Source organism: Oratosquilla oratoria, chromosome 1, assembly GCF_046742065.1.
Source record: "Oratosquilla oratoria isolate Oo_2021 chromosome 1, ASM4674206v1, whole genome shotgun sequence".
NCBI lineage: Eukaryota > Metazoa > Arthropoda > Malacostraca > Stomatopoda > Squillidae > Oratosquilla > Oratosquilla oratoria.
In genome coordinates, this window is record NC_134777.1 from 69,668,644 (window position 1) to 69,688,600 (window position 19,957).

Below are 19,957 nucleotides of genomic sequence, written 5' to 3' on the forward strand. Positions count from 1 at the left end.
TTAGCGTGTGCGCGCATTGGGCTAGTGTTTTGCGTGTATGAATTAGGGATAGTGTGCGCGTATGCATTGGAGGGGTAGTGTGCGTGTGTGTATGCAGTTAGGTAGTTAATGCATTGGGATAGTGTGTGGCGTTAATGCGAGTTGTTGTGGATGTGATGGTAGTGTGTGCACGTGCACAATGGTGACGAGATATTCCTGTAGTACCACTTGACTATGCGTGGAGCCCGTTGATATCCAATTATTTTTTACAGTGGGACAATACAATTGTTGACCATCCCATCTCACGAACTTTGCTGATGTTCTCCATTGTTCCCAAATAGGCCAAGTAAAACTCAAGAATGAATATTATTATTTTATTACTTTCTAATATTTATATTTCGATGTGAACTAGCTTTGTCAATATGGATGCTTAGTTGTTGCCATAGCCGTTCACATGTACTAAGATTAAAAGGCCGGGGTGTGTTGCGTGGAATGTGCCCCGACCTTTCCGGCGGTACAAGTGTGACCGCTCGCCACTCTGGCCGCTAAGGGGGCACGACACATGGTGCGGCTCCCCGAGGCGAGCCCGCGAAGTCTTTCCGGCAAGTTTATGCCAACTTCGTTCTGGCGTTAAGGGATGGCACTTACTCCTTTTTCATGTTCCTGACGTTCAGGAAGAGGGGGAGGGGTGTTTATTGGGTGGGTGACGAATGAAGTTTAACGCAAGTGCTTAGTAGTTGGGGAGGCGAAAAGGGGGAGGGGGATGAATTGATAAGCGTGCAAGATGCTTAAGACATCTCCTTCTCCATCTTGATGAGCTCGACGATGCCATCCTGCATCTCCTTAACGGCCTGGAATTCGGTAAGACCCATGCGGCGCTTGTTGGAGATGTCGTAGATGCCACCCTCGGCTTCAGTGTGCTCACCTCGGGTGCCGCGGACCTGGAGGTTGTACTTGCCAGCGACTTCCTCAAGCTTTTCGCGGTTGGCGGCGAGCTTGGGGAGCTTGATGTGCACGGAGGCGCGGACGGTGGTGCCAAGGTTGGTGGGGCAGAAGGTGAGGAAACCAAGGCGGTTATGGTGGGAGAAGGGAACCCTCTTCTCGATCTCATTGACAGCGCTGACGAGGCGGCGGTAGACCTGTCCCAGGTCGCCACCCATCTGCATGGAGATGATGCGGAGGTGATCCTCTTCGTTGCACCAGACGAGGAAGGTCTTATTTTCGTTGTGGTAGATGCCACGACCGGTGGGCCAGAAGCGGCAAGCGTTAGCGGCCTGCAGGAAGCGATCGCCCTCCTTGAAGAGGAAGTGATCATCGATAAGCTTCTGCTGGACCTCCTTGGTCATGCCGGTGAGAGGGAAGTAGGTGCCCTTGAGCTCGCCCTCGAGGCTGGAAAGGGTAGAGGAAACCTTCTCCTCCATCTCCTTGTACTGGGCCTCGGTAAGGCAGGGGTTGAAGGGGTAACCCTCCATGGAGCGGCCGCAGCGGACGCGGGTGGAAATAACGAATTTGCCATCGGGATCAACGTTGATGAAGGAGTTCAGGTCGCCGAAGTCCTTGTTGGGGTGCTTGTCTGTCTGCTTGAAGCCCGCATGGTAGTCCTCGATGATGGGGTCGAAGAGGGGAGAGAAGAGTGTGTAAGCCTCGGCATCGGGAGCGTAGATACCAACGCCAGAGTCCAGGTTCTCAACACCTGGGGGGGGAGACAAAAAGGGAGAGGGACTTGAGACCACGAGAGCTCAAGGTCCACGTTTTAAGAAATCTTAAGCCCTAAGAACATCCAAATACATGTGCGAATTCCTTCAACCCACTCCCCCGATCACTTCCGTAAACCCTTTGATCATAGATTCTGTTGATAAACTCGCCCATGACCACCCTTCCCCGTCAGAAATCTAAAAATTCAGAGTTCACTGGAAGCAGTCATCGACCAGGCGTTTCTAGCTGGTCAACTATGCGTTGAATATTAACCCCCCCCATTTATTCGATCTTCAAAACTATAGTAACCAATGCAGCATGTAATCCCCCACCCATACGTGACCAGGGCTGGGTTTACACTACAGACAGCCGGCTAATTCCAACTTAGCAGTATCCCACATTACTTTATATCAGAATAGCAAAATGAGCAGAAATTAAAATTTGCTTCATCTGCGGTTGAAATAATGGAGTGAAGTCATGGAACGTGGTTGTGCATCCCCCAAGAGTTCTATGCTGAACGCGTACAGCGCGAGGCTAGAGGTTGTCTAGCCAGGCTGTACGAGAGGAAGTGTCTCGTTCGTACACCGACCTCTCAACAATGAACAAAGCCTCAAACTCGACCGGCGCAAGCAGTCTGGCAAATCTCGAGGCATACCCGCCATTCTATTACATTTCATGGTCTAGGAACTTGGTAATCAGACTACCAGGACTTTAAAACTTGTAAATAACGAGCATCCGACCCTAAAAGCAAACAGAAATCCCAGTGAAACCCTAACCTTTAACAATTTGGCAAAAACCAATCAACTTCATCCATGACAATGACCAAATTTAATCCTGCTGATCAATGTATAGAAACTCCAAAGAATTTGCCTGCCCACCCTGAATCGTGGAGGCCCATTTGACACCTCCCCCATCACATCCAAGTTACTAGACTAAATTTAACCTTCCACTGTCGACGCTTTCGCAACGAAATTTACTAGTTTGGTTGATCTTTTAGCAATCTGGTAATTGAAACTGCCACCACAATCAGTTAAATTTAGGTCAATTTAAGCAAAATGGCGAGAGTTAAAAAGTTCAAAGTAAAATAAACTCAGTGCCCAACCCACTTCAAGAGATGTAACTTCTCCATTGCGCAACAAAGCTAGTCGCATCCAACAAGTCACTGCATCCTCTCCCACCCTAGCACACCCGCCGACCGGCTACACTATGATAATGACCTTTAAAACTTGCCAGTTTCTCGCTATCCTCGAGGTGGATCTAAACCTAAATTATATGATCTAAAACTACTGGCTACTCCCATTCCCAGTCTCCCTAATTCAGAGGAACTTCACTACATTCCAATCCTCGCAACAAGCCAGTCGCAGGGGAGGCACGAGTAGGGGTATGGGGGAGAGGGTGTCCGCTTCATACTGCGTAGCTGAACCATTACAAGGACGCTGCAGGTCAAATCAGGGCGTGGTATTTGACAATTCAACCACTTGAAGTATAGGGTTTCCCCAGCTGAATTTTTCAGTAGTACTACGTCGACCTTGCAGGTAATTGAACAGCTAAGCCATAGATTGAGATGGACATCTCTAGGCCCAAAGTAATTCCCCATTTCCCACCAGCCCTATCGTAAAATCTATTACTGGATGAATGCATCAGGAACCGCACGATACTAACCATATATCCGATTACCACTGCTCAGTCTTTTAGACTACCCTCTTGTGATGGATGTCCTATTAGATGCAAGTTTTCCCATTCGCCCGTGCAACCAAGCAAATTCAAATATCCCTTTGTCTTCATGCGCTTCGTTGATAATTTGATATCTGCATGCTACAGATTCAAGTGCCAATCCCAAAGGGCCTAAGGCTCATTAACCCGACAACCCTATATACGTTACAGCTAGTTGAGCGGTTGACTGGACCTAGACTTTAAAACTAGTTCTATCCAACTTTAGGGAGTCTTGACTCACCAGACTGGATGACGTCGAGGAGAGTGGCGCCAAGGCCTGTCTTCTTTCCCTTGAGCTGGTCGAAGATGTCCTTGGAAAGGTACTTCTTCAGGAGGGATTTGCAGTCAGTGGCAGCTTCGAGCTTCTTGAAGCCGGCTTCGAGCTTTTCGATCACAGCAGCGTCAGCCATTTTGTTTGATGTAGATTCTTGGCTGTGGGGTGGAAAAAAAATGCAATTTCAGGAAAACAACTGGCAACATGGTTTCCTCGAGTTTAATGGCCTGTAAACCCGCAACCCCGCAATAGCTGGCAACTGTCCTTAGGCCCTCCCCATACATATATCAAGATCTGTGGAATTGTCAGTGTTGTATTTTTGTGGGCTAATTTCTATGTCGCCTGCTTGCAGTTTTGGGTGTTGTATTTGCACGAGACAAGTTCGTATGTCGTCTGCTCATTGGCGAGTCAGGTCAGCCCTTAAAATGTAGACTTAGGTTTACCGAAATATGGGGCCAGATATCAGCCAACCCCATGGGGTTGCACCACCTAATGGAGGCGAGGCAGGCGAGTTAGGAAGTGGCAGAGATTACCACTCTTACAGGACCACTAGCAGGCAGGCACTGGTCCTACACAACATTTAAACGAGTATTCTACATTCACCGACAAATCTATACAACCATGCTAAATCCTAGAATGGCTATAGGAGCTTCTTCGCTTTGAAAAGAGTGGGTACAAATGAGAAAATTCAGTACGAAGAACACCAAGACTGCTCAATAGAACATCTTAGTCTCAGAAATAGGGAGAATATCCGGTCAAAGTTAAAACTTGATTTTGATCATTTACAGGGAAAACCACGATGCACGAATTCACATGATTGCAGACATGCTCCACTGCGCGAGATTACTTCAACGGTTGACCTATACACTTTAGGCAAATTTAGGTTCGATACGTGGACTTTATCAAAAGATGAAATAAGAACATTTATATTCATGCAAGTCGTTAAAGGCAGCCATAGGTCCTGCATACTTGTGCAAGGCAGTCCACCCGGGCTGACAACAAGATTTTTTTTTTTTTAAGTACAACTGCAAAACACGAATGATTTGGTAACATCAAGCACCAAGATTACTGGAGTCTTGAAATCAAATACCTGTATGTCCGAGTGAACAGTTACCTTTAAGAGAACGAAAGTACTAAAACACCAACTAACAATTTCAAGACTAATACATCAAATTCGATTTACGAAAACACATCACAATCACAGTGCTGAGTACAGCCTCTACCTCTAACGCCAAGGCCGTCTCCGCCGGCTACCGCGAAAAACACTGACTGGTAACGGGTTGTCTGTACACCACACAAACTCAAGATCACTAGTCTTCTCTTTACAGTCTGCCATGGTGAACTTCGTTATCTTAATGTAGATGCAGGACTTCACAATATCTTTCACTATTATGTCAGGAGAACCAAGATTCTGGTGCTGTGCTTTCACGTACCGTCCAAATCTCTCCTCGACTTGTGGCGAGTGCGACGAGCGGACCGGCCGGTGCGCTTATATACAAACCCGTGACGTCATACCGAAGGCGTAGCCAAGTCGGCTGTAGGCGTGGTCGAACGAGTTGCTAGGACACTCTGCCAACACGATACATGCCAACTTCCTTGTCCTCTGCCAACATTTTGGGACTTTTTTTCTATTTTGTTCCAACCTGAACATTTCGATGACTTCAGCCAGAACGACAGTTTGTCTCCATCCTGCTGGATTCGTCGGTGGCAACGCCGGTAACAATGGACGGAATTATTAATCGTAGACTGGCCTGCCAGCCGTATTAGAACATGTCATTTACTATGTGTTTACTGACATAGGGCATCGAATAATAAATATAGCTAATATGGTAACTTTTAGGGGTAAACCTACTCGAAATCAGCAAAATTAGCTCCAGATCCAGAGATCAAAACTGTCTACAAAAAGAAGAAAGCGGGAAAGGGGGCGTGCTCTTCGTCCACCCCATGAGATCCAACCAATGAGAACTAAGCGTCAATGGTGTACAGTAAATTTAGATTATTTTTATTTTTACCTTCCCCCCCCCTCTTCGTCTGTATGAATCCTGTGTTCGCATATCCAAGCAAAACACTTTCAACTTGTCAGTGGAATAGGCCAAGTTAGATCTACTGGGTCCATGTGGTATTTACATCACACAGCACCGGAGCAAGCGTAGCAATCACAACTGCCACTCCATTCAGCAGCGAAGTCGCCGGGGCAAGCCCGCAGGTCGTCTGGACATACTGTGTGTGTGATGTGTGTGTGTGTATATATATAAATAAATATATATATATATATATATATATATATAAATAAATATATATATATATATATAAATATATATATATATATATAAATAAATATATATATATATATATATATATTCTCACTGTCTCCATTGGTAAACTGCAGTCCATAACAACACCATCTCTCGGGAGCCGTATTGGTCTGATGTTTATAGTGTTCAGCCCATGTCTTCTGTGTACGACGTTCATTTGAGTCTTCGGCGATTATTCTCATTTCTGCGTTGGACTGATCCGCCCTTGTGACTTCTACACGATCCCTTGGGCAATGCACCTGGAGTGAGCCGATCAGTGAAAATGTGATCAGGGTAGACAGGAAATATCAAGTATGTGTAAACTTCACATGAACAGTTGCGAAGCTGGTATCACTAAAGCTATTCCTAAGTTGAGGTACGCTTATATATATATTATATATATATATATATATATATATATATATATATATATATAGATATATATATAGGCAACAGTGATCACATAAAAAACGTGGATAAAGATATTTTGCTTGAAAGCACGAGGAAATCAAAGATCGGAATACTGAACGTTTTCGTCTTAAATAGACGAGAACGTTCAGTATTCCGATCTTTGATTTCCTCGTGGTTTCAAGCAAAAAATATATATATATATGTATATATATATATATATATATATATAACTTTATTCTACATAGGGTTAACTTAAATAGGGAGGATGTGGGTGTAAAGATTTACTATACAAGAAATATTTCATTTTACCGAATACATATCGATCCTCGAAAAAATAGATTAAGATTTTCAGATGAAGATATTTCATTCAACTTCCGATAACTACCAACAGACATGTCCAGTCAGTATAAAAACAAGGAAATGTCTTAAATGACGACGTTTCAAGAGTGCATACGTGGAACGAAAAAACTAAATTAGCTAGGAAACAATAAATGTGGCTCATTTTTCCCCTCCATTCTCTGGGTCACGCCAAATACTGTGCTGGAACGCGAGGTATGATGTATGGAGGAAGAATAACGTTCATATTTTCACAATCTTTTGTTTACCATATTCAACCCATATATAGGACGACCAAACCCGGCTAATGAGTGAAAAAATAATGGGGATATATTTTGCAAAAATGGCAAAGTTGCGTAAGGTTACTAATATTTCCAGTAACGAAATGAAACATTTAAGAGTCGATATACAAATATTTTTATTCTTGTTTTTGCTAGGTCATTTTATTCAGATTAAGAAAACCCTTCTAGACATCCATATAATTACTTCGGTGTCTAATTCTGTCTGCAACCAGACGATTTTATTCCATTAAGGAAACTTAACTAGCGATGATATTCGGCTCCTTGTGTACTCTCTCTGTTCCCAAGCGATTTCATTCACCTGAAGGAACACGCATCCCCAGTACAAAAACCGGGATGACCTTGTATCACATGGTAGAGCGGAGCACGGGGCATGAAAGAAGGTATCTTGTACTTGGAACACATTTCTCGTAGACATATTCCTTGCCGATTAAACCCTACCTCCCCCAGCCAACTTCCTCCTATATTAAAAAAAAAAAAAAAAAAAAAAAAAAACCCCCCCCCCCTTCCCGCGCTTCGCTCGCCTCCACACCACCCCTCCCTCACCTTCCCACTCCCCGTATCCGTTGCCCGCTGATATATGCAGACTTGGCAATGCATCAGACCTCTCGTCGTCCTGGTTGCACTTGATCCCAAAGCTTTCCTCATGGGGACAACCGACGCCGCACCTCCTGATACCACTGCTTCGAAAGTCGGTGTAGTTTGCACGAGTAACAGGGTACTCATTGTTTTTATTTTGGTTAACCTTTGGAGGGTTTTATCTTCTTGATGGGATGCCGTGGTAACCTCTATAAACATTTATTTACATTTTTATTCTGCGCTTTTATTCAGCTGAAGAAAACCAGGTAGTCTATAAGGCTGGTTTTCCGTTAACTGACGGTGACAAACTTTGAGGTTATTCTGGCCGCCGCTAACCGCTAAGAGATTCAATTGTGCAAGGGGGGGGGGTTAAAGCTCACACTGAGTTATCCCCCCAACCCCCGACTGTTGGAGCAGGTTAGCAGCCGGCAGCTTTCGGGAAGGAATCTGATATACTAGGTGAACATAAATTTTCTCGAACATATCGAATGACATTTTATGCAAATTGTTGAGAAAACAAAATATATTGCCATAGTGATTTTATGGCGGGGGTAATTACAAGTCACGAAGTCCTATCGCTCTTTTAGACTTCACAAACACGAATCACAAAATGGCGTCGCAATGATTTTTCGTATACAGAATTACAGAAAATATGATGACAAAGTGTTCACCAAAAGATGTTTTCTTTGCAAACATTTGGGAAGCGTAACAGAACTTGAGGTGGTGATTCTGCAAACGTGATGTGCACTCACAGTCTGCTAGAATGGGCAACCCTTTGCCTACGATGATGGACTTCACACATTTTGTTCTGGCTGAAGCACTACGATTTTATTCAACTCGAAGTAGGACCTGAGTCTCTATATGTTGTCACCTTGTCTCAATAAACCTATGTAGGTATTCATCCTGTATTCTCACTGGTACCATAGCATGTAAGTGAATGTTGGTAGCCCTGAGAAGACTTTTAGCAGTTGGCGACCCTGGGAAGATATTCTCCTTCTAGCAGTTGGCTCCCCTGGTTAGAGATTCTTTCAGTAGTTCCCCCTGGGTACTTACTTTTTAGCTGTTGCCATCCCTGGATCGATTTCTCTCTCTCTTTATTTTTATATTTTTTCAGCAATTGGCATCCCAAGGTACATACTCTCCTTAAAGTAGTTGGCACCCCTTCTCTGCTTCTGGCACTCTTACTTAACACTCAAGCAGTAGTTTCCATGTACTATCATCCTTCATGTGATTCTATGGTCGTATCCTATCCCCCATCATGCTGGCCCCCGAGGACGTCCACTGCAGGAACCCCGTCTCCCCCAACGGAGGCCCCGTGGCAGCTTTCATGACGAGATTCCCATACATCACCCCCCCCTCCCCCACTGCTCTCCCTATTGTGTTGGGGATCATCACTTTCCAGTTCTCAGAAGTTCGGCTTGAGGTACTAGGCGAGGAATGGGAAGGGGGAAAGGAGTAGGAGGAGGTCGAGGAGCAGAACGAGGATTTTTTTTTTTTAAGTACTTGTGCTTGCGGTTGTGGTATAACAGCACCGGTGCTTGTGTTGGTGGCAGGGAACTATTGGACGTGTTCTCGTTCTCGTTGTGGGTTATGTACACGATACCAAACGTCTCGAGGAAACCTCACCTGATGGTTAAGGAACCTAGGAACATCGGCCTACTGAAGGCGTGGTAGGCGAACTCGGTCCGGGAAGCCCCGCGCCTGCAGCCAAGCCACCGAACGGCTTCGGGTGACCTTTGTCCTCAAAACGGCGCGAGAACGGACCTTAATCTCAACCAAGCCAGGCCGGGAGACCCTGTGGCCTTTGTTGCACAGAAAACAAAGGAAGCATAGTAATCCACAAGACCAGCCTCATAGCCTGGTACTGCAGTTACCTCCTACACACTCTCACCCATCCCTCCCTTGGCCTCGGAGGAGGGGAAGGAGGAGGGTGTCAGCCCCCGCCACGCCTTCCCCCGGCCTCAGAGGACGGTGCCACCCGAATCCCTCCCTCCCCCTAGCCTCTACGAAGAGTACCATTCAGTCACCCCCTGACTTCGGAGGACAGTGCCACCTCAATCCATCTTCCTACTGGCTTCGGAGAAGAGTGCCATCCTCCTTTCCTGCACGCCCGCCGCGTGCTGTGATGGCGACAAGCGCCTCTGCAATGGGTGCCAATCAATAAGGTGGCCCGGACGAGTGGCACTGCACGGTGACCGGCTTGGTTGCTCCACCCCCGACTGGCTGGCACTGCTTGCGGCCTTCCGGTGCCTCCTGGCACTGAGGGACCCACGCAGAGAGCATGGCACGTTCCGATCAGAGCATAGGAACGGTGGTGCGAGTGTGTGCACACACACGTACACACAATTTCATAGCAACACAGGGAAATTAGCATTAATATTCATGCACATTTCGTTCATCTATATATCAAATTAAATAATACAACCTAAATAATAAGGGTGGTAGGAATGGTGATGATGATGGGTAGCGGCAGATGATGGTGGTGGTGTTGGTGGTAGGATATGCAATGGTGGCAGTGGCAGGTGGTAGTGGTATCAGACGGTGTCACAACGGTAATGGTGGCTAACTGGTTATGGTTATAGTGGTGACAATGGGTACAGTGGCTCTGAAAGGGGCAAAGGGTGTAATGATAATGGCGAAGATATGGAGTGATGGGTGCTGGTGTTTTGGGTGAACATCTTTACCAAACGTACTCCACTGTCAGAAGTAAATTTTCAAAACACACTTCCCTAACAAGAGGAGTCAGTCTTCCCATATCCCAAGTACTCCACTCCTAACCGTGACTTTTCACTTCGCCAAATTATTGCCTTTTTTTTTTTTTTTTGCCAAATGACGTGGTGGCAAAGTGCATTTCGCCAAATTCCCTTACATTAGGTTACGATACCTTATATTAGCTTAGTTTTGGGAATTAGACGAAACATTTTTACGAAAAGAAAACGATTTTGTCTCAATATCTAACATGTAGACACCAACATGTATGTTACATTAGCTTATTTTTTGACGAAATAGAAACAAGTCCATACTAATATCTCCCAGGCAGATACTAAGGCATCAACCTACTCTTGGGAAATGTGCACCTGGTATCCAAAGCAGAATCCATCTCTCATCCATCCTCCTCCTTCTCTCCCCGTTCCCTTTCCTTGCTGTTTTTCATTTCTTCCTATTTGCATTTCAGATCTCTTCCCTTCTCTTCTGTCACTCAGGCTAACATTTTTTCCTTTTTATTTTCCTCCTTTTACTCAGTCTAACAAAATAGCTTTTATTCTTACTTTCCTCCCTTCACTCAGTCTTACAGACTAGTTTTCCTTTCTTACCTTCCTCATTCCCTTCACCAAGTCTTACACAAACCCCCATCCAGCTTTCCTTCCGTCCAAACAACCCGTGCGTTCCCACACTCAGTTCAGACACATAACTATAGCGATGAAATGACGCCAAACGATATTATTTAAGTGATGGAGTGGACGAGATAAGATAGGGGTCTCGATCAACACAAACTACGTTAGGGTCCATCTCAACTGAGTAAAATCGCCTGACGCCAAAATAAAATATTCAAAGTACGTCATTGTGATGAATATTTTCTATCTGTCTGTCTGTCTCTAACTCTCTCTGTCCCTCTTTCCTCAATTGCCACCAAATTTACGGTTTACCTCTTAGGATTACCCCTTCATCTCACTCTCCCCGCAACCACCACCAAATGTACATCTTTCTAACATTGTTGTCTCTCTCTACCCCTACAGCCGAAACATTTGCCCCCTAAATAACCCCCCCCCCCAATACACCGCTGGTGCATTCCGTCCCTTTTCACCTGGGTCGTAAACCCCCCTCCCATCTAGCCTTCCCCTATTCAGAACCCCCTTATCCTATCCAGCGTAAACCTATCCACTTCTTCCCAAACCTCACTCTCACCCAAGAAACACCCTCCCCCCCTTCTTCTCCTCCCCCTATCCCCTAACTCCTCTCCGATCCTCCCAATTCCCCCCAACCTCACGCCGTGCTTGATGTACAGAACCCACATCATTCAACTATAAATAACGATCTGCCCATCTCCTGCTGTTCATGCTACTTGTGCTGCATGATCAGCTGCCAAGGATGCTATGATAGCTGCCATAGCTGCTACAGCTCGTATTGTGCTACCTCGAGGTGGCACCGTGCCCGGGCTCCTCTGAAGGCTCGGAGGTCTTCGATGGCTGCCAATTCTTTTTCCGAAGTTTGTCTTCGAAGTTCGTCAAATACTTCGGAGGTCGTTAGTTGGCAAGACTGTGGTTCACCTGCTTGTGTAATGTTGCGGGTGTGGAGAGTCTGGCGTGTGTGTGTGTGTGTGTGTGTGTGTGTGTGTGTGTGTGTGTGTGTGTGTGTGTGTGTGTGTTTGTGTGTGTGTGCGTGCGCGTGTGTGTGTACAAGAAAGGAACAACGCTCGTCGAGTCCTGTCTCTTACTCTCCAAATTATCATACCTTGCTTCAAATTCATGTATGATTCCACCTTGGCCTATATCCTTGTTTTCCCATTATCGTACTTAGATTTTAACTCGTATATTGTTTCAGCTTGGGCTATATCTCCTTCAAACTTATTTCAAGTATTTATGCACACGTATAGAAAATATATTTCTTCACATACTTTTAGAGCAGGTGTGAAATGGGGTAAGAGTATGACAGAAAATTTTGAAAGTAATAAAAAGATGTTTTGGAAAGAAATTAAAAGAGGAAGAGGAGGCGAATCAAGTAGAGAAGAAAAGGTGAAAGGTGCAGATGGAGAGATGATAATGGAAGAGAAGGCAGTGAGAGGAAGGTGGGCAGAGTATTTTAGGGAGTTGCTAAATGTGAAGGAGATAGGAAGGGAAAGGTAGTTGCATTGGGAAGTGCTAAGAAAATGAGAGTGATGAGTGAGGAAAATGGAGGAGAAATAGGGAAAGATGAAGTGAAAGCAGCTGTTAAGATGATGAAAGCAGGTAAGGCACCTGGGTTGGATGGATGCCATGCAGAATGTCTGAAGAAAGGAGGTACAGTGATAGTAGACTGGCTGGTGAGGTTATTTAATGTTTGTTTAAGAGAGGGTAGAGTGCCGGAGGACTGGAGGAGTGCCTGTATAGTTCCGCTTTACAAGGGAAAGGGGGACAAGTGTGAGTGTAGTAGTTTCAGAGGGATCAGCTTGTTGAGTGTAGTTGGGAAGGCTTATGGGGGTCTTGATTGAGAGGATTAGGAGAGGAAGAGAGGGAGTAATTGGTGAGGAACAGTGTGGTTTTAGGACAGGTAGGGGTTGTGTAGATCAGATTGTGGTAAGACAGATATGTGAGAAAGCTATAGGAAAAAGTAAGAATGTTTTTTGGGCTTTTATGGATCTGGAAAAGGCTTACGACAGGGTCGCCTAACTTATGAAGCGGCCTTGCTGTGGATGTGCTGTGTCTTGCGACACTGCTTCTGACCCAGGGCAGTGGACAGGATGCAGGGATGACCCGTCATCCAGGAGGTGCCAAGATAAGAGGGTGGAGGGGAGTGGAATATGTAGGGAATGGAATGGGTGGGAGTGGTTTCTATGCCTTTTTCTTTTTGGCTACCCCCCCATGTAAGGAGGAAAAAGCCTTTGGTATATGTATGTACTTTTAGACATTTAGTCTTTCTTAATTTCCCCATGGCCTCTTAAGTGTGTGTGTGTGTGTGTGTGTGTGTGTGTGTGTGTGTGTGTGTGTGTGTGTGTGTGTGTGCGCGCGCGTAATGTATACACGTATGGAGCACCTGTAGCGGCGAGCCACCATTGTGACACCTACTTGGGGGAGTGGAGGCAAATACAGAGATACCTGGAGGAGTGGCAGGGGTAGGGAGACAGGGAGGTGGAGTTGGTCATGGAGACGAGGTAGGTGGGTTGAGGGGTTGAGGCCGGGGTGTGAGGTTTGAGGACGATGGAGGGAACGAGCAAGAATAGACCTTCTCGAGAGGGGTAGAAGCATCCCTGATGTACATTCGCTGATCTCTTGTTTACAAGGGAAGACGAGTTGCTTCGTATGCACACACTGGATATAGGAACAGAAGAACATAAGAATGGAGGAGACTGCAAGGGACCATAAGGCCTACACTAGGCAATTCTATGACCATCTCTCATCCCTACCCATAAAGTTATCTCATCTCTTAAACAAGTAATTATTTCAGCGCTCACTAACTACATGGTTACTACGACTATTCCATGCGTGAAGCACTTTATAGGTAAATCAGTTCTTGCCTGTTTCCTTCTTAAAGCTAAATTTGTCAATTTATATCCATTACTATCGAGTCCCGCCTTACTTAATATGGTGACTTTGCTTGCATCACCCTTATTGCTCTTGACGCATACCTGGAATAGCTTAGAAAGGTGACATAACCCAAGCTGGACTCATACACGAATTTAAGTCTAATCATGGTAATCGAAAAACAGAATGTAGTCCAATTTTGAAACACACATACATTTGAAGCTTAGGTATGATGACTGGACCATAAGAGACGGGACCCTACCAGCGTTACTCTTTTTCTGTACACTATAACTTGGTACATGCAATTTGGTAAATACGCACACATACAAACATAACTTGGAACCATACAGGTATGATGATTAGAGACAGGACCTCACGAGCTTTGCGTCTTCCCTGTATTAGGTAAATACGCATACACAAAGTTGGAGCAATATGATGATTGGAGAGTAAGCGACAGTACCCTATGAGTGCTTCTCTTTTCCTATAGACCACAACTAGGAAAATAAAATCATACAAACACACACACACACACACAAAATTTTATACTCCAGCGCCCATGTCTTCAAGATCACTTCATAATGAACAAAATCTGGCTTCCACCAAACGATCTTATTTAAGACTGGCTGGACCTCCTGCGGTCAAAGGTTTGACGGTAAAGCCATTGAGCTAAAGATAAATGGCTGAGGTACACCTGTGGGTTGCCCAGTCCACCCTCTAATTGACGTGACCCGTTTCTGAGAAAGCAGATACTCGTCTAAATGGCAACATCAGCTGATTGGTTGATGTTGCCATAAAGATGAACTCTACTCTTTCAAATTTACCAGAAAAAAGTCCTTAATTTTTTAAGAATAAAATAAATAAAATACAATAAAATTGCACTAAGAGGTCCAAAATATAATAAATTCGTCTAACGTCTGCCAGAATAAAATATTTAAAGTAGTTGTGCCGTCAAGCTATTGTATTCAACTAAGTGGACTAGCTAGGTAAGACCACCCGCTCGCCCGGGATCGGTTTTTGTGTGAGGGGAAGAATGTCTATAAGAAAATGAAAAGATAGTAGTGTATAAAAGAGGGCTACTACCAAAATGCGCTTGTTCGTGGGCGGTTTATGGTCGTGGCTCAGGAGAAATGGGCAGGGAACCTGGACGGCGGCGCCAACGCCTGGGATTAGAATCTTCAAAAGTTGAGAAAATGGTGGGAGGCGTAGTAGTAGAGAAAGGTGGAAAAACAGAAAAATCTTTAGTGGGAGGTAAACTGAAATGAGATGTAGTATAAGAGAAAGAAAGGAAGCGAATTTTAGTCGAAGAAAAAGTACGTGTAGATATTTGTGCGTGGGGCGTGTGCGTTCGTGAGGTGTGTGTATGTATCTTACGGGAAGTGAGTAGAGTTCACTTCCCGCGTGTAGAGATGCTGATCAACCGCAGCTAGGTTGCACGTTCCTGATTAGCCCCAGGTTGGGCATGTGCTTTCCTGTTTAGCCCCAGGTTGGGCTTGAGTGATGAGCGAGCGATATCCGAAGCGTAGTCAGGAGAGTGGATCCAATGGCGGTGCGAGGGGGGGGGGGGGGCAGGCGAGTGTTATTTTATCTCCCTCCAAGCACAACTCTGAAAGCAGATAATCACGTGACTTGGGAATTATGTGTAAATGTCAGAAGTGTAAACCCGCTCGCCAACGTCAGCGAAGAGGCCAGGCGTGGGTGCGGGCCGATCGGCAAGAGAGGCTCCCCAATTCCTCTCCCACGACCAGCCGGCGAAGAGTTAAGGGCTTTGAATCAGAGTTGGATTAAGGGCCTCTGCTAAGCCAGCGAGCAAGTGTGCGTGTATCTCTTTTCTTCCAAGCACAACTCTGAAAGCAGAGAATTACGTGACTTGGGAAATGTGTGTATTTGTCTTTAGTGTAAACCCGCCTGCCGGCGTCAACGAGGAGGTCAGCCTTGTGCCAGACCGGCAGCAGCAAAGGAGAAAAGTCTCCTCGCCGCCACCGGTAGGCGAAGATCGATTGGCGCTGTTGAGTGAGCTGGAGTGGAGAGCGACGTCTAACCTCTGCGAGCGCTGAGTTGGTTATCTAAGGGACCCCTCACCAGCATCCTCGCCCTTTATAGATTCAAGCCACTCCAAGTCCACTGCTGAACAAAGGCCTCTCTCAACCTCTTCCACGAGTATCACGATTATTTTGTACCACGTCACTCCTGCAAACTTCCTTTCCGTGCTTTTTTCAGTAAACACAACCTTTCATACTAGATCCAAAAACATAAATTCAAATTCAAAAGGGTTTATTGACAGAGACATCAAAGGGGTTTTCCTCAAGTTAGTCTGGACGGGGTACAAGTCTTGATTGTGTGCATGTGCAGTGCTAAATCGCGTAGCCACAGGCTCTCGAGAACCTTGTTCATAAACTGGACCAAGAGACACTCCGCCAATCTCGCCAAAGAACTTAACAAAGCGAAGAGCGGCCGAGTGTCCACCCCCGTTTGCTGAAGAGGGTCCTGACTCACCACCAAAAGAATTCGAATTTTACCTGTTCAAACCCTTTACGTGGTCACACACTTCGTAATTTTATTCTGGCTAAGACCAGACGGTTTTATGTGGGCGGGGTGAGGAGATCACGCTCTGAACGGAGTATCAATCGAGCGTGACCCTCTTAGGGTCCCAAGTTCGAATCCCGCGTCTACATAAAATAGCTTGATCTTACACAGAATAAGACATGTTAAGTGTGCTGAAGAGGTTAAAAACTATTTCAACACATTATTCTGGCTTCCTACATGCGATTTCATTCAACCGAAGTGAAAAAGCATAGGGTCAATTTTTCCTCTCTCTCAGGTAAAAAATGACGTCACAAAATACGAACAGGTTGGGTGGGTAGGGGTGATTGAACCTCATGTCTACAACTGATAATAATAACGACAACAGTAATAATAACAATACTTTCGCAGTGAACATACGGCGAGAAATAGCTTCTTCATTTACACAACAGTTGTGTGTACATGTACTGAATGTATGTATGTGCGTATTTGTATGTGTACATGTAAGTATATGTATATACAACATGTACAAAGACAAGAGTACCAAATACCTCCCACAATCCTGGTATCACCCAGTATCTCCAACCCTCCCACTTTCCCCATCATTTCGCAGGTACTCTCCCAACTCATGTTATCTCCCATCCATCCCACAATTAATCCCTTGCCCTTGACTCCCTCCTCCTCCTCCACCACCACCCTCACCCAATGCAGGCCAGTTCCATCCCCTCCCCTTCCTCCCTCCCTTTTAGTACATCCCTCTTCCCCTAATAAACCATTCCACGCTGTCCCCCCACCACCACCTCCTCCTCCTCCTCCACCACCTCCACCTCACGTCTGATCCCATGGCTCCAAGCGATGAAGCTCAGTCGGTGAAACAAGTTCGTCAGTAGTTGTGATTCACGGTACAATTTTCATACCTCATATCAAAGATATAGTCAATTGCTTAATGGAAGCAGAGGTGAAATCACCCTAAATTAACGAATAAAGCGAAAATAGAAATAAAATTAAACGTAAAAAAAAATAAATAAAAAAAATACATACATAAATAAACACTGAAGACTACGAAAGAGCTGTTCTGGTCTGTACTTTACCAGCGCTTCTATCCCACGACGCAAGAACGAATCAATCTCAATCCGAATCGAAGGGATCAAACGCTTAAATATTAAGACGATGAGAGGGTACGCTAACTAGTGGGCCAACACATCCCTCCTCTTCCTCGCCTTCCTTACAATTCAAACACAAAACTAAACTGAACCTACTAATTACAAACCTCATGTTAAACTCCAGTTAAACCTAACCTCTTTACGAGTTTAGTAAGCTACTCTAAAGATTTTCTTTGCCATGTGAACTTGTTATTATTATAATCATGATTCCCGTTTGTTGTGTTATTATTGTCATTATTCGGGTTCTCTCATTTTTCGGGAGTGGTTTGAGTTGGTTACCTACTAGTGATACTTTAGCTTACATCTTTTACTGTGCTTTTAGCTGAAAACAGGAAGGGAGGAAGAGGAGAAGAGAAAGAAGAAATAAAAAGAATATGAAGAAAAATGAAGAAGAAATAGAGAGAAAAAGAAAGCAGAAAGAAGAAGAAAAAGAAGGAAAGCGACAACCTTAGTATACAAACCGACACTGCCACCAGCTACGATCTCCCGCGGCCCGCCCTAACCTTAATTAATAAACAGGAACCCTGTCCTCTGACCAGGTACAAAGGTCTCACCACTTGCGCATTCATTATCGGTAAACTTGCACGTAGTCATCCACAAACAGACAGCCAAATTACGATATACACATGCACACTCGTGCCTACGCACGCACGCATACATATAACACACGCGCGTAAGCATATGAACGAGGAATGGATTGTGTGTGTGTGTGTGTGTGTGTGTGTGTGTGTGTGTGTGTGTGTGTGTGTGTGTGCGCGCGCGCGCGCGCCTAACTGCGGTATACAATAAAAGAGCAATGCTCGTAGGATCCCGTCTGCGTTTCCATTAATTAAACTTATCTTTGAACTGTGCATGCATTGCTTGCCCAATGTGTGCATGAGGTTGCATGCATGCAGCCAAGCACAACAGCCAAAGTGTTCACTACCTGGCTACTATGAAATACATCTCGTTGGTCATTTTGCAAATTCGGTAATACGAACAACCTCCAGACTGCGTCACGACTAGACAGACTGCGGAGCGAGCTGTCTTATTGCACAGCGTCACTTCATAGACTTAACGAAAACGTAACCATGTATTCCATTCTCCTTGAAGATCTTTATTCTAGGGGACAGGGCCTACGAGTCTAGTGTCTAGAAGCTCGCCTTGCATAGACTCAACCGGCATTCGTTAAAGGGAGAACCCTTATAGCACTTAAGGCGAGAGAAGCACTTAAGGCAGATTCCCTTTATCCCTTACGTGCGGTATTTGCTCTTGTCTCTTTCATAATGGAAAGAGTGACATCGTCACTCGATTCGAAATGGAAGACATGACAGTAAGTTCAAAAGTTCATGGAAGCAACTGCAGGACTGGATTGCTCATTGTGTGCGCGCGCGTGTGTGTGATTCACCATGGTCTTGGATCACGTGTTGGACTCGTGATCGACAGCTATTTCCCTCCCAGAAGAGCTCAGAGCTCATATATGACCGATCTATGGGTAATGCTGTGACCTTACACGCACACACACACACCCACACACACACACACACACACAACTCTCCGCCCACGAGAGTTGGAGTAACGAGTCCCAACGCAGCGATATTTAAATTATTTCAGGCCTGTGTGTGTGAGAGGGTGAGGGAGAGAGAGAGAGCGTGTGTGTATGTATGTATGTGTGTCTGTCTCACGCTTTGTTTTTTTTAGACTCTCTCTCTCACTACATACATCGACCTAAAGTTTGGCCAATCCCAGCCCTCCACTAAAGGCGACCTTGTCCACCAGATATAGTTTCTGCTCCTGTCCGATACTCGAACACCCCCTCCTCCCTCCCTCTCTCCCTCCCTCCCTCGCTCTCTAGGACGACTGGATATTAGCCCCCCACTACTCCAATCAAGGGCGCTGCGGGACAATAACATCCTCCAGAAATCCATAAAGGAGGACTTTATTCCACCGTCACCTGAGGGCCGGCCGGGTGCTGAGAGCCACGTCTCAAAAGAAAGTCGCCTAGAACTGAGATTCTCAAATCTTGCGGTCCTGCGCCGCCGACCCCCCTCGTTCGTCCACATTTTTTCTAGCCACCCTCTCACCCCTTCCACCCCACCCTCCACCCTTTTAAAAACGGGTTTACAGTTTGTCTTCGCTTATTCGACGAATGACAGCTCGTCAGTGGAAAGGGAGCCACTTCAGAGTCACGTGACCATGTGAAAAGTGGAAAATCATCAATAGGAAAAAAATCCAGGTAAAATATGTATCCATTAACGACATAGAGTAACCCCCTCACGCCTTTCTTACTAACCACTTAAGGGTGGGTGGCTGAGGGTGGGAGTAGGTGAGACACCCTTACTAAATCCAATTGTGCCCTGGATAATCTCGATCCCTAAACAATGCTTCTAGTGTGAGCTTATCACTACACTACCGGCGGTGCTCTCCAAATCCCTCCAATATATATATATATATATATATACATATATATGTATATACATACATATATACATATATA

The 19,957-nt window shown here is 45.3% G+C and overlaps 1 protein-coding gene across 1 annotated transcript in view; it reads right to left on the reverse strand.

The window, feature by feature from the left end:
- Positions 1 to 339: 339 nt before the first annotated feature.
- LOC143035819 (arginine kinase Scy s 2) overlaps positions 340 to 19,957 on the reverse strand; it is an 84,734-nt gene continuing 65,116 nt past the window's right edge. The window contains exons 2-3 of the mRNA XM_076202872.1: positions 3,629 to 3,819; positions 340 to 1,672 (exon numbers count right to left, since the gene is read on the reverse strand). Of these exons, the coding sequence (XP_076058987.1) occupies positions 768 to 1,672; positions 3,629 to 3,819 (1,096 nt within the window). The 3' untranslated portion in view covers positions 340 to 767. The remainder of the gene's footprint in view (positions 1,673 to 3,628; positions 3,820 to 19,957) is intronic.